General features: G+C 38.2%; 1 protein-coding gene across 1 annotated transcript; it reads right to left on the bottom strand.

Moving 5' to 3' along the window:
• Nucleotides 1–387: 387 nt before the first annotated feature.
• LOC142847098 (olfactory receptor 8D4-like) lies at nucleotides 388–1,323 on the bottom strand. Its single transcript, XM_075967826.1, has one exon. It carries the CDS (start codon nucleotides 1,321–1,323, stop codon nucleotides 388–390), a length of 936 nt encoding a protein of 311 aa, XP_075823941.1.
• Nucleotides 1,324–15,143: the final 13,820 nt, after the last annotated feature.

Genomic DNA, 15,143 nt, shown 5'->3' with positions numbered 1-15,143 from the left:
TACAGATCACCATCCCAGACAACAGCCCTCTGCACAATCAGGAAGGGAGTCTAGTCGCCAGAAGCAGAGCAGGAAGTAAGAGAGAGCGAGGAGGGAAGTGGCCGCTTTTTTAAAGAGAGAAACCATGCCTGAATGGGCTGGTATCTCAGCGGCTATTGGCTAGAGGAGCAGAAGGACCTCCCGCAACACTACTGCTTGCTTTCATACTTATTATATTAAAACATATAAACCTTAAGGGTGTATAATTTAGTAATATGAATATTTGTAATATAGTACCATAGATAACCTCAGCTCAGCTCAGATTATTCTTAAGGAGTAAGCATATAAACATTTACAGATAAACATAATTAGGAATACATTAATGAATCTAAGTAAAAGGCACATTTATTATGAAGATATTTTTCTTCTTACAAGCTTCACCAGTGCATATTTTACTTCCTTGTTTCTCAAACTGTATATCAGTGGATTTAACATGGGAATCACTGTGGTATAAAACACTGAGGTCACCTTCTCATGGATGAGTAACCCATTTGAAGCGGGTTTCAGATACACAGACATGAGCGACCCATAAAATATAAGAACAGCTGTCAGGTGAGAGCTGCAGGTGCTGAAGGCTTTGGACCTGCCCTCTTTAGAGTGGATGCGGAGGATACTGGTCAGGATAAACACATACGATATGATGATGGTCAGGCTGGTGGCTACCATGTTAAATCCACCAATGACAAAAATCAGAAGCTCATCGACGTAAGTGCTTGAGCAGGACAGTTGAATAAGAGGGACAATGTCACAGAAATAATGTTTAATGATGTTGGATTTGCAGAACGATAACCTTAATATGCAGCCCCCATGAATCAGAGCATCAGTGATGCCCACTGAAAAGACAGCAGCCACCAGGAGGGAGCAGACCCGAGGGGACATGATGACAGGATAGAGTAGAGGACTGCAGATTGCCACATAACGATCATAGGCCATGGCTGCCAACATGTAGCATTCAGAAATGACAAAAATACAGAAGAAGAACAGCTGAGCCATACAATCAGAATAAGAGATAGCTTTATCCCTGCTTAAAAACCCCACCAGCATTTTGGGGGTAACAACAGAAGAGTAGCAAAAATCTAAAAATGACAAACTACTGAGAAAATAGTACATGGGGGTATGAAGTTGAGAATTCAGCTTGATGACCACAATCATGCCAAGATTTCCCACAAGAGTGACTATGTAAATCGCCAAGAAGAGACAGAAAAGCAGCAGCTGAAGAGCTGGCTCCTCAGTTAACCCCAACAGGAGAAACTCAGTCACCGTGGAGTGATTTCTTAAGCTCATTTTCCTCTGAAAATTGTCAAGATGAGGGGCGGTAAATGTCAAATAAGAGAGAATCTGAGTTGGTCTCTGGTCCTCCAGAGCCCAGGTGTTTCCAGCTGTGAAAACAAAGACCATGTTATGAAATTCAAAGGGGAAGCATCTACATAGGAAAGCACCTACTACCATCAGTTTTATGAATCACCAAAACATTTCACCATCCCCTCCTGGGCCTCAGATTCCTTGGCAAAAGTCCAAACATCCCACCCCAGAATCTAGGACAGGTGTAATGCTCAGCATTGTGAAGGCATTTCCTGAAGCCCAGCAGCAGAAGTGCATAACAAAGAGAAAGGGCCAAGACTCTTCTCAAAAACACATGTGGCTGTGGCTCACTCTGCTTAGCCCACACAGAAGGTGTTATTAGCAACTATTTTTTTTTGCATTCTAGGTTTCCCAACATTGATAACAGAACTAGTCAAGTGAAAATATTAACGAGTATTGTGTGAAATGAGTAATCATGGACCATTTATTAGAAACACCCGATGAGTTAACATAAAGTTTCCTCCGTTCTCCTAAAGGACTGGGTAGAATAAATATTTCCAAACATAATTAATGATACGCCACTTGGGAACTTTTTAAATATATGTTGAAAGAGTAGTGTGACTCTAGAAACAAGTTCTTGTGTGTGTTTGCAGTATTTTTAAGTGTGTTTTAAGTAGTTGGATGCTTATCCATTATGGATGATGAGAGAATGCTGAGCTCTCAAAGCCTTTTCATCTTTCTTGATGTCAGCTACTGTCTGGGCTCAGACTTCATCACTACTGCTTCCACTACTGGACCATCAGCAACCCCAAGATCTGCATCCCAGCCTGAACAGCACTTCTTGTCTATTCCTGTCCTCTAATAAAGAATCAAGGTGAAAACATCTTTTGTGTGTGTGTATGTGGATTTTCAGGACAGGGTTTCTCCGTAGCTTTTGGTTCCTGTCTTGGAACTAGCTCTTCTAGACCAGGCTGGCCTCGAACTCACAGAGATCTGCCTGCCTCTGCCCCCCCGAGTGCTGGGATTAAAGGCAAAGGCGTGCACCACCACCGCGTGGCAGGTGAAAACATCTTTAAGTAGCCTGCCCTCAGGTCAAACGGGGCCTTGTCTTTGAGACCTGGCTACTTTTTCCTTGCTAGTGTGCTGACCTCAGATCTTTGGACTCACTCACGTGGAGGCCTTCTCAGGCTTGTGTCTACCATTCTCTCAACCTCTTCGATTCTGGGTCTGCCACCCTCCATGGCTCTTATTCCCTCTTGGTTTCCTATCAGTCACTAACATTAAGGACAAGACACTATTTAGCTACCTGAACTTCCAAATATGCAGGATATTCTTATTTCCCAGAATCCTCTCTCTTTCTGAAGAAATGGAGCTTAATGATATTCAACAGGTATTATCTAAGTGGGGCTCAAATCTGTGAAGCACAGGTCTTTCGTATCATGAGCAAATGGAGGTACCCAGTTGCCTTTGTTCTGTTGTAGAAACACCTGGGTGTCTTCCTTTCCATTTATGCCTTACCATTTATGGTGCACATACACAGAGTAGTCATAGTGGCTGTACAGAAAGACAAATGAAAGGGGCACTGAACAAGATTCATATTCTCAGGTTTTATTTTGATTCAATCACATAGATGTTTCCATACCAATCTTTAATGTGTCCTAGGGGTCACAAACCCACTACCCATTCTCAATACATATCTAATCTTCCCACACAAGCCCCTAGTCTCATTGATCTTTCTATGCGTTCACATTTCCTGTTTCTTCTGATCAAATCAGTTCTCTTTTTTTTATTTTCCTAATTTTCATGGAAATTTTAGGTCCAGTGCCCATCGGCATCAGCATCATTTGGGAACTTGTTAGGACAAGTATTAAAACACATGTGAATTTCAAGTTATGGTACATATAACATCAAAGCAGCCACTTAAAGTGTTCAGTAGCCACTTATAGATAGGCATTATCTCACTGTAATTATTTCTAAATTTGAAATCTCATTATGAACACAGAGGGTAACAGAAAGCACACTGATAGAGTTCTGACCACATCTCTAAGACTTACAGGGAAGCCACTAATTCATAATGTAGTCTTTGTGAACTTATATTTATAAAACTTGAATTTATAAAACTTAGAAATACTACAAAGCATTGTTGTATAAGCTACATAAGTCCAAAACTATGAGCAGACTCTATTATAAGGTCTGCAAAGCATGTTTGAAGCTCAAGCTATTGGCATCTTCCCTCCACTCCTGTCACTGACTCAGTGGGGCACAAATGTGCTAAGACTCTAGAGTTCATGAGACAATCAGCAGTGGAGGTTAGACATGATAGAACAGTCAAACAATATGAACATTTCTGAGACTCACCTTCTTCCTCCTAGTGGATTTCAGTGAGAATCTCTTGTTTTTTCTCTTCTCTAAGAAATAAAGGTGGATTAACTGTACCTTCTTCTTCACTAACTAACTAAACAACAGCAGATAACAAGATGCTGAGAGTTTGTTTCTTGGCTCAAGCATTTTTTTAATGTAGAAATATAAAGATGAATCATCCTGGGGGTTTCTTTTCTCCTGGGGTTCAGCAGCCAGAGTATTTTTAAGACCTGGTCCCAAGCTGCATGATACATCATTGAATGCATCTGTCCTAGATTAGGCACACTGAGCAAAGCTTCCAGACCCTCCCTTGGAGCTTCTCCTACCCCCTGGGTCTAATAAACTGCCTGACACAGCTGCTCTGGGACATGCTGTTAACAATAGAGCATCCTAGGAAGCACTTATGTGCTCATAGGTGTTGTTTGATCTCAGAAATGGAAAACCTCATTAAGGTAGAGTATGTTAAATTACAAAATTATACCCTTAAAAGTGCGATGAATTTACTTAAGCTGAAAGGATATGATATGATATGATATGATATGATATGATACGATATGATATTCAGTATATAGATATAGATGTGTACAAAGAAACTAAGACACAGAAAACGTAAGAATGTATAAAGGTCATCAAGAAGGTTTAGTACTTCATGGATAAAGGAGCCTCAAGAGTCAAACAGAACTGGCCTATGGTTCCAAGGCATGTATCTCTGGGATCTCTAGTACAATGATGTTTGGATGAGTCTTTTTTGGTGACCTTAAAAGAGTGTATGTTTTTGAAACTTCCAAAATTTCAGGGAAAAACAAGTAGATCCGGATTTGGGAATATGTGAGCATTATCTCATAATTAGTTTTAAAGTATATACTACATTAAAACCAGTATCTCCAGTAAATGGAGAAGAATTAATAAATTATGGTCCTTGTTTATATGATTTTGATATTAAACTATGTCCTCAGTTGATCCTATATTCTTAGGAAACATGTCCTTGGGATCATCCATATCCCCTTAACTGTCAACCCTCCATTTGAAGTGACAGCCATTGTAGAACATCTTCTAACACACACAGACACACACACACACACACACACACACACACACACACACACACACCTGTGCTGGTATTACCTACAATTTTAAAACTTGTTGAGATTTCTTTTTTTCATTGTATCTCCATGCCTGCCAAGAATGTATTCGTTCAGTAGCATATTCATCCCCTAACACCATCTAAAAACAAATTGCACATATTTGTTTGTATTGGGGGGACCATGTGTACACATACGGGGGCCCATGAACAACTTGTAAGAGTTGGTTCTCTCCTTCCTCTATGTGGGTTTAGAAGGAATAAACTCAGGCTGCTTTCTACTCTCATTCTCTCTCTCTCTCTCTCTCTCTCTCTCTCTCTCTCTCTCTCTCTCTCTCTCTCTCTCTCTCTTTCTCTCTCTCTCTCTCTCTCCCTCCCTCCCTCCCTCTTCTCTCCATCTCTCTGTCTCTCTCTCTCTCTCTCTCTCTCTCTCACACACACACACACACTAAATTAGATTCTACATATGGGAGAAAACATGTAGTGTTTATCTTTTTAAGTGTGGCTCATTTTGCTTAACAATAATCTTCAACAATTTTCTTGCAAATACCATTTCATTTTTTTACAGCTGAGAAAAAATTCCAATTTTATATGTAAATTTTCTTCACTAATTTTTCTCTCCATGGGCAGCTCTGGCTTTGGTTCTTAATTGTTGTAAGCAGTGCTGCAATGAAGAGTGGCGTGCATGTTCTTCATATTGTTTATAATGCACAAGTGGGCCACGTGGTCTTTGAGTTTTTTGCTTCACTAATGTCCACAGTGACCAAGCCAGTTTACACTTCCCCAAGGAGTTCATAACTGTTTTTCTATCCCCAAATTCTTGCCAGCATTTCTATTTGCTTTCCTAGTAATAGTCCTTCTGACAACGTGAGGAAATTGTCACTAAAATCAGTGTTTCCCTGTGTTTTCCTGATAACTAAAGATGCTGATGATTTTTTCAAATATTTGTCAGTCATTTGTGATTCTTCATTAGGAAACTGTCCATTCACTGATCTTCATTTGGTACTGTCAGTTTACGATCACACTTATTGACTGGAGGACACACGGTTTTTAGTGGTTGATTTAGCTCTAGCTAAGACAAGCACTAATGGGACAATTCTGAATCCTTTGCCTTTTGTGTAATTAGAGATGTGTTTTTGTTCCCCATTCTGTAGGCTGCCATTGCACTCTGGTGATGTTTTCTCTTTGCTGTGTAGGAGATTTTTTAATTCATTCATTAATTTTGGGCTCCCATCAATTCCTAGAATTATTTCCTGAACTAATGATGTGTTTTTGAGAATGTTCTTCGTCTAGCAGTTTTGTTGCTTAGGGTTTTGTTTTGTTTCATTTCTTTTTCCTTTTTTTTCTTTTTCTCTTCTTTTCTTTTTTGTTTTTTGCTTTTTATTTTTTTGTTTTGTTTTGTTTTTTGAGGCAGGGTTTCTTATAGCTTTGGAGTCTTTCCTGGAACTAGCTCTTGTAGACCAGGCTGTACTCGAACTAATAGAGAGATCTGCCTGCCTCTGCCTCCCAAGTGCTGAGACCAAAGGCATGCGCCACCACCACTCAGCTCTGTTTAGGGATTAAGGTCCTTGAACCACTTTGAATTGACTTGAATGCAAAAAGAATGACATCAGGTTAGCTACACTCTTCTAGATGAATATGCTTAGTTTTCTCTACATCATTTGTTGAGGAAGCTCTTAATTTCCAAAGTGTGTTTTTGATGATTTTGTTGAAATTTAGGTGACTGTAACTGTGGGAATTTATTGCTGCATGCTCTGTTCTACTCCATTGCTCTATATGTCTGTGTTTGTGCCAATATAATACAGTGTTTGTTACTCTGGCTCTGTGATGTATTAGAACAGAAATTATGCTTCTGCTTAGGTTTGCTTTAGTTATTCAAGGTTTATATAAATTTTAGAATATTTTCCAGTTCTGTGGATGATATCATTGGAATTTTGATGGGGATTGTGTTAAGTTGGTAAAGTGTTTTCAGTAATAAATCCATTTGCATAGTATTAGTTTTTCCAATCCATAAATAAAAACAATCTTTTCATCATCAAATTTCTTCAACCTCTCTCTCTCTCTGTCTCTCTCTCCCTCCCTCCATCCTTCCTCCCTCACTCATTTGTTTGTTTCAGTATCTTAAATTTTGTCTTGTATACTTAGATCTTTCACTTCCTGAATTAGGTTTATTTGTGGGTGTTTATTAAGCAACAATAAAGGGAATTGTTTTTTTTCTGATTCATATATAAAAAAATCTCTTGATTTTGTATGTTGATTTTGCATCCTGCTAGATTGATGAAAGTATTATCAGGTCAGAAAGTCTTTTGGTCATGTCTTTTTTTTTTTTATTAAAAATTTCCACCTCCTCCCATCCTCCCATTTCCCTCCCACTCCCCTCACTCCCCCTCCCCCTCACTGTCCAGTCCTAAGAGAAGTCAGGTGGCCTGCCCTGTGGGAAGTCCAAGCCCCTGCCCCCCAATCCAGGTCTAGGAAGATGTACATCCAAACAGACTAGGCTCCCAAAAAGCCAGAAATGCAGTAGAATCAAAATCCGGTGTCATTATCATTGGCTTCTCAATACACGCTCATTGTCAGCCACATTCAGAGAGTTTGGTTTGATCACATGCTTGTTCAGTCCCAGTCCAGCTGGCCTTGGTGATCTCTCATTAGATCAGTCCCACTGTCTCCGTGGATGGAAACACCCCTCCCGGTCCTGTCTTTAGGGTCTTCTAAACATAAGATAATGATATCTGAAAGGAATATTCTTTTTACTTCTCACTTTTTATTTGCATTCCTTTTAAGTCTTTTTCTTCTCTCACTGTTCGAGCTAAGACAAGCAGTAACGGGACAAGAGCAGAAAGAGTGGGCACCATTGTCTCACTCTTGATTTCCCAGGCAGTGTTTGTACCCATCTCGTATGAAAGACATAAGTTTACCAAATAAACACTACATTATTTTAAAACTCTGCTATAGTTTCCAGCTTTCTTTTTATTTCCTAATGATTTTCTAGAATGGAATATGTTGTAATAACTTCTTTTTTACCTATAATTTATTAAGGCATGTCTTTTTTTCTCTTTCCTTTAATTACTTTGTCTCTGAAGTTCCTATGTTGATCTTTAAAGATCACAGTAGGGCACTGAAGTCACTCGTTGCTATCATGGTCTTAGTGTGTTTTATGAAATTAAAAATGCCAGTGTTTGAAGTATATGTATTTGCTGTTTGTATACATTCTTAAGGAATTGCTTTCTTTATTATGATGTAATGCTGGTTTTTTGTTTGTTTGTTTGTTTGTATCTTGTAGTTTTAGTTAGAAGAACTACCAAGTGGCCTTCCTTACAACAGATTAGCATGCCAACGTGGTGGACTAAGTCAATGTAAAACCAGAGAAAGCTTTAAAGGGAACTCTAGATACAAAAGAACAGAGTTAAGCATGGTTTGGTAACAGCGTTTTCTTGGGTGTTCTCTGTTTGCTAGAAGCAAGCAGAAGCATGGCTTCTTTAAGAGAGGTTTCCCTGATTCACAGTAGCAGAAAAAAAAGCTGTAGTTTTGAAATGGCAGCTTTCTGGACCATGCTGCGAGCATGAACTCTGACTCTTTCTGGAGGTCTGGCTATAAAGCATTTAAATGGGGTTTGTGAATAGAGTGCTACAACTTGCTTCATGGCAACACAGACTAGCTATGTGTGTAAAAATGGACCTGTCAGCATGGCTCTCAGAGGCAGAGAAGAGCTCCACAATGTTGGGCTGGGCAGGGCAAGCAGGCGGTGCTATATTACCTCTAGCAATGCCACCACTTAAGTCAATAAAAGGGCTTAGCATTTTAAGAAGCACTTCTGGACATTAATTATAGATACACAATAGGACAAATTCAGATATAAAAGACATCTAAATGGGTCACAATGTTAGATAAATGTACGTAGGCTTTGGAGAGAAGAAGAAAAATAGTATAGAGAATCATAAAAGGAAGTAAATGGTTTTGAAAAATAAAACAGAGTCTTTAAAGAGATATAGTACAGACAGTCTTAGATTAAAAGAAGTAAAAAATGAAAAAGCCACATAAAGATGAAATATACACAGAGAGTCTGGTTTATGTATACTACTGTGTTATCTTTTAATTTTTTGACTGCAGAGAGATATTTGATTCTGGGGATTGCTAAGCCTAACCAACATATATACTTAAAGGTATGTTGATTCCAAAATTTGAGTTTAAAGCTATGGTACTTTGGAAAAAAGGTTCTTCTTTTGTGTCCATAGAGGATGAGAACCTGTGGATTCATTCCAGGCTAATGTGGTTTGATGGAACAAGAACCCCTAAAAGGTCATCTTAAACACCCTTCAAAAATTACTTCACCTAATAAAAAGCAGGAAGGACATTGGAGCATTGGACTGAGCTCCCAAGATCCAGATAAAGAGCAGAAAGAGGGAGAACATGAACAAGGAAGTCAGGACTGCAAGGGGTGCATCCACCCATGGAGATGGTGAAACTGATCTAATGGGAGCTCACCAAGACCAGCTGGACTGGGACTGAACAAGCATGTGATCAAACCAAACTCTCTGAATGTGGCTGAAGATGAGGGTGTATTGAGAAGCCAATGATAATGACACCGGATTTTGATTCTACTGCATTTCCGGCTTTTTGGGAGCCTAGTCTGTTTGGATGTACATCTTCCTAGACCTGGATTGGGGGGCGGGGGCTTGGACTTCCCACAGGGCAGGGCACCCTGACTTCTCTTAGGACTGGAGAGTGAGGAAGAGGGGGAGTAGGGGGAGTGGGAGGGAAATGGGAGGATGGGAGGAGGTGGAAATTTTTAATAAATAAATAAATAAATAAATAAAAATTTTAAAAAAGCAGGAAGTAGTATGAAGAGAACTATGCCCATATTCCCAAATAGTGTTTATAAGTGTTAGTTTATATTTAAAGGGGGATATGAAAAAGAGATTAATACTTTGCCTTGGTATGGATTTATGTTTATTGATATGAAGTTAAGGTCAATTTTATTATATATATATTTCTGCTCTTGAGTAAGGTATTGTTTGTGCAGTTCATTTAAAATGTAATGTTTAATGGGAAAAGAAGTCAAACTCTCACTATTTGCTGATGTTATGATAGTTTACATAAACAACCCCAAAAATTCTAAAAAATTTCTACAACTCATAAACACTTTCAGTAAATGTAGCAGGATACAAGATTAACTCAAACAATCAGTAGCCCTCCTGTACACAGATGATAAAAGGGTTGAAAAAGAAATCAGAGAAACATCACCCTTCAAAATAGCCACAAATAATATAAAATACCTCGGAGTAACTCTAACTAAACAAGTGGAAGACTTGTATGACAAGAAATTTAAATCTTTGAAGAAAGAAATTGAAGAAGACACCAGAAAGAAGAAAGATCTCCTATGCTCTTGGGTAGGCAGAATTAACAAAGTAAAAATGGAAATCTTGCCAAAAGCAATCTACAGATTCAATGCAATGCCCATCAAAAGCCCAGCAAAAAACAGATCTCTAAAGAACAGTACTCAACTTCATATGGAAAAGCAAAAAACACTCCTGTATTGCCAGTGGGAATGCAAGCTAGTACAGCCCCCTTGGATGTTAGTGTGGTGATTTCTCAGAAAATTAGGAAACAACCTTCCTCAAGATGCAGTAATACCACTTTTGGGTATTTATCCAAAGTATACTCATCCTGCCACAAGCTCATGTGTTCAACTATGTTCATAGCAGGTTCTGTTAGTTATGATTAATTGGATAATATTCCAGGACCCCTTTACATTTAGAGGAGATTTGAAATGAAGTAAACCATTACCAAAATATTGGATGAATAAATTGAAATAGTCTGTTTGATTCCCTGACTGAACAGATTTTACATCCAGAAATAAGCTTTCAGTTTCTTTATTTCAGTTAATACTTATGTAGTGAAATAACTCAGATATCAAGGTCCACAGGGATGACCCCAGCTAGGACCCTGGGCAATGGAGGAGAGGGTGCCTGAACTGGCCTTACCCTGTAGTCAGACTGATGGCTATCTTGAATAACACCAAAGAACCTTTGTCCTGCAATGGATAAAGACAGAGACAGAAACCCACATCAGAGCACTGGACTGAGATTCCAAGGTCCAGTTGAAGAGCAGAAGGAGGAAGAGTATGAGCAAGGAAGTCAGGACCACGAGGGGTTGTTTCACCCACTGAGAAAGTGTGCCTGAGCTAATAATGGGAGCTCACCAACTCCACTGGACTGGGAATGAATGAGCATGGGATCATGTGTTTGACAATTGAGGCAGACTGAGGGGCCAATGATATTGTCACTGGGATTTGTCTCTACTGCATGTACTGGCTTTTTGGGATCCTATTCTATTTGGATGCATACTTTCCTAAGCCTGGATGAAGCAGGGAGGGTCTTGGACTTCCCACAAAGCAGAGTGCCTTGCCTCTCTTAGGACTGGAGGGGGTGGGGGAGAGGGTGTGTAGGGGAGCCAGGGGAAGGGGAGAAAGTGGGAATATTGATTGATATTATTTATGAAGTGATAAAAAAATCAAACCTCCCCCCAAAAGAGAAAAAAAAAGTCATTTCAATAATCATTCTATATTAATCTAGTTTTTCCTGGCTGTGTTTTTTTTAATATTTTGACTTTTTCTTTGACAATTTCATATGTGTGTAAAATATACTTTGATCATATTTACTCTCTACCAATCTTGATCATATTTACCAATCAACCACTTTCTCTGGGACATTGCTGCTTCCCAATAAGTTCCCCCTTATTTTCATGATCTCTTTTTGATCCACTGGGCTTAATTAGGTTGCTTGAAAAAGCCCGAGTGTGGGGTTATTTATAGGCGCACAGGCAGCTTACCAGTGACTGCACCACTGCACAAAAAACTACTCCCCCACCTACAGAAGTCATTAACTCTTCCTGGGCCAGGGGCAAGGCCTCATGAGTCATCCCCTCTCCATGTTGGGATGTTGTCTGGCTTGATCTTGCTGCTGTGAGTTGATCAACTCAATGGCCTTGTTGCACTTCACAACACTTTTTCTCTCCTCTGGCTCTGACATTCCTTCTGCACCCTTTATCATTGGGTTCTCTAAGCCTTAGCAGGGTAGATCTACTCCTTCACCTCGAGAAGTCATTAACTCTTCCTGAGCCAGGGTTAAGGCCTCCTGAGTCATTCCCCCTCCATGTTGGAATGTTGTCTAATTCTCTGAACTCTAACCAGTTATTCGTCTTTGCATAAATGATGCCCACTGCAAAAATAAGTTTCTCTAACCAGGACTGGTAGCAATATTAATCCACTGGTATAAATATAAATATTTAGAAGGCAATTTGACAGCATATTCATGAAGCAAAAACCATTGATACATTCACCCTTGGGACTTATGACCTCCTGAGCCATAGGTTTCTCAATGTTTACAGAACCAACCAGGTATGAATTCCCTTTTAGGCAGCAAACTACAAATCTAAGAAACTTGCTGGCTTCCCCCATAACTATTGTAACACTACACACAGCTGGGTGCATCCTGCCTAGGTGTCAGAATTGTAGCATGCAGGGTCAGGCAGTAAGACTGCTGGTGACTTTTCTCCCCCAGCGGCTGACATGTCACTTCTCAGGACTATGAAAATAAGCAGCAGGGGAGAATTTCCAGTTCTGTCTAGATTTGTCTTTTAGGTTTTTATTTCCCAGTTAAACCTAACAAGAGCTGAGTTTTGTTTTGTTTGTTTTTTAACTTAAAGAGCTATATGTTTTGTTTTGTTTGGGGGAAAATAACTAAATTTCCAAACTCTCTTCTTTTTCAGTCTTAGCACTTTGAGTTTGTTATATTGTATCAATAATATTTATTTTATTACATTAAACATTCTATCAATTCTATTACAAGTATGACCTAGCATTATTTAGCTTTGAAGTAATATTCTTTAGATGTGTTTTTACCTGTTTTAAATTAAATGTAAACCCAAAAATTATTAAATAAAAATGGTGATAGCAAGTAGTTTTTTTTTTCTTGTCCTCATTCTAATATAAAATAATGGCCTTTTTCTTTGTTAGGGTAAGATGATTTTATTAACAGAATACTAAAATATGAATTTTAATCACTGGCTTATTTCAAATTAGATACTGAAAGGGTGAAATTCTCACTACTTAGAAAAGCAATTAATATATATGAAGTAAATTTTGATATATTATTTAACTAAATAAATTCTAAACTTTCTCGATTATGTTTTAGTTTTATTATTATTTTTAGTTAATACTAGTTTTAAAAGTTTTGGGTATGGGGGTTTTTTCCTGAATGTGTGTCTATATATCATGTGTCTTCCTGGTGCCCATGGAGACCAGAAAAGTTTATTAGTTCCTTGGAACTGAAGTTACATATGATTGAGACTCACGCTGGGAACTGAACCTGGGTCTTATGTTAGAGTAGCCAGTGCTCTAAACCACTGAACCATAACTCCAGACCCTTGAACTAGATTTTTTTAAAACTCTTGTTTGGGGTTGCTAGTATAGCCTCTTTTTATCTACAAGCTTTAGTTCCAGAAACCTATCAGATACAAAAGTATTGGGTGTTCAAGGTCTTTTCACACTTGACATAATATTTTAATATAACATATGCTTGTCTTCCTGCCTGTCAGAGATCTCTAAATTGCTTATACGGTATAAAGTCAGATCAAAGTTAATCTTGTATAAGGAACAGCTATTCTAATTTATTTAGGAAATAATGGCAAGAAAAGAAGTTGTTCTTGTTCAGTATAGACACAGCACTTATAGACCTACTTACGCTTTCACTGAATAGACAGCTCCATAATCACATACATGTGAAACTGATTCAGCTTCAGGACTTTGTGCCACAGTCCATTGAAGAAATTAGTCTTTTCACTTTGACCTTTTCTACTATCCTGATTATCTGGTTTCTGTTCTGAAGATTATTGAAGTGAATACACACTTTCTCTAAAATGATTCCATTTTACTAAAATTTTCAAGGTATCATAGATATCTATGTATTAGTGTTATTAGTAATTTTAGAATCTCTCATATTTCACTCTCTGCTTTGCAATGTGGTTTTTCACTAATGAATGACAATGTGTTAAGTAAAAGCATTTACACACTTTTAGATTTTGTTTGTTTTGAGTTTTTGAAATTTTTGAAATTCAAAAAAAAATTGACATCTTAGTTTCTTAAGAACTAGGCTTCATTATCGCTCTTCACAAAGAAAATTTTTGTGTGTCTCTCCTGCCCTTTCCTTTTCTGCATCCCCCTTTCCTCCCTTGTGTCCCACTCTACTCCAGTTACCTCCCTTCTATTTTCATGTTTGCCACTATGGTTTACTCCTCCTTTTTTATTTTTATATTGTCTTTTTTTTAAGACATTTAGCTAAATTTCCTTATGGTTTTCTTGCTGTTTTCTCTCCCAAACAAACTACGGCTGGAGACTCTGTTGTTTTTCTATAATCTGGATCACATATATGCAGTCAAATCTTTGTTGCTTCTTCTCTTCTGATACTGACTTTAATTCCATGGATTTAACAATAGAACTTTCTTCTTTTTAATTTGCAGTATAAATTTAAGCTTTTGCATTATCCTATAAACTTTGGCATATCTTACTTTTTGTTTTCTATTCATCTCAAAGTATGTCCTCATTTCCTTTATTTTCCTCTTTGACACAGCATGTACTTAGAGACATATTGCCTAAGTCCCAACATATTTGTTAATTTGCAAATTTTTATTTTTATTTACTGTCAGTTTTATTCCATTGTAGTTAGAGAATACACTATAGTGGTTCTAAAGAAAGTGACTCCCAAAGGGAATGGCACTATTAGAAGGTGGAGCTTTGCTGGAGGAGACGTGGCTCTGAGGTCTCATATATGTTCAAGATACCATCTAGTTAGTGTTTCAGTTCACTTCCTGTCTGCCTGCATGACGTAGATTCCTCAGAAACTTCTCCAGTACCATAACTGCTTACATGCAGCCATGTGCCCTGTGATGATGACAATGGACTAAACCTTTAAATCTATAAGCTGCCTCCTCAATTAAATGTTTTCTTCATAAAGGTTGCCATGGTCATGGTGTCTTTTCACAACAACAGAAACCCTAACTAAGACATACACCTTCTATTAATTAGAATTAATTTTAATAAAATTTGCTTGTAACTTGGATATAATTCTTTCTGGAAAACAGTCTACAGGGATTTGAGAAAAGTATGCCTTCTGCTATAGTTGGATGCTGTATATCGATATGTATTTTCCATCTACCATGTTCAAACTATTTAGCCATTATTAAAATTGTGGCTTGCAGTCTCCAGCTACTATTATAAAACTCTTATACTTTATATGTTCCAGGACTCTATTGTTTGGTATTTGTGTCCCTGATAATGTTATAAGTGCTTAATAAATTGACC

This window comes from Microtus pennsylvanicus, chromosome 3, assembly GCF_037038515.1.
Source record: "Microtus pennsylvanicus isolate mMicPen1 chromosome 3, mMicPen1.hap1, whole genome shotgun sequence".
NCBI lineage: Eukaryota > Metazoa > Chordata > Mammalia > Rodentia > Cricetidae > Microtus > Microtus pennsylvanicus.
The sequence above is the reverse complement of the archived record's forward strand: the minus strand, read 5'-3'. Positions and strand labels throughout refer to the sequence as shown.

Excerpts from the sequence above, each read along its gene's own strand:
- LOC142847098 (XM_075967826.1), bottom strand. The coding sequence starts at position 1,323 with ATGAGCTTAAGAAATCACTCCACGGTGACTGAGTTTCTCCTGTTGGGG.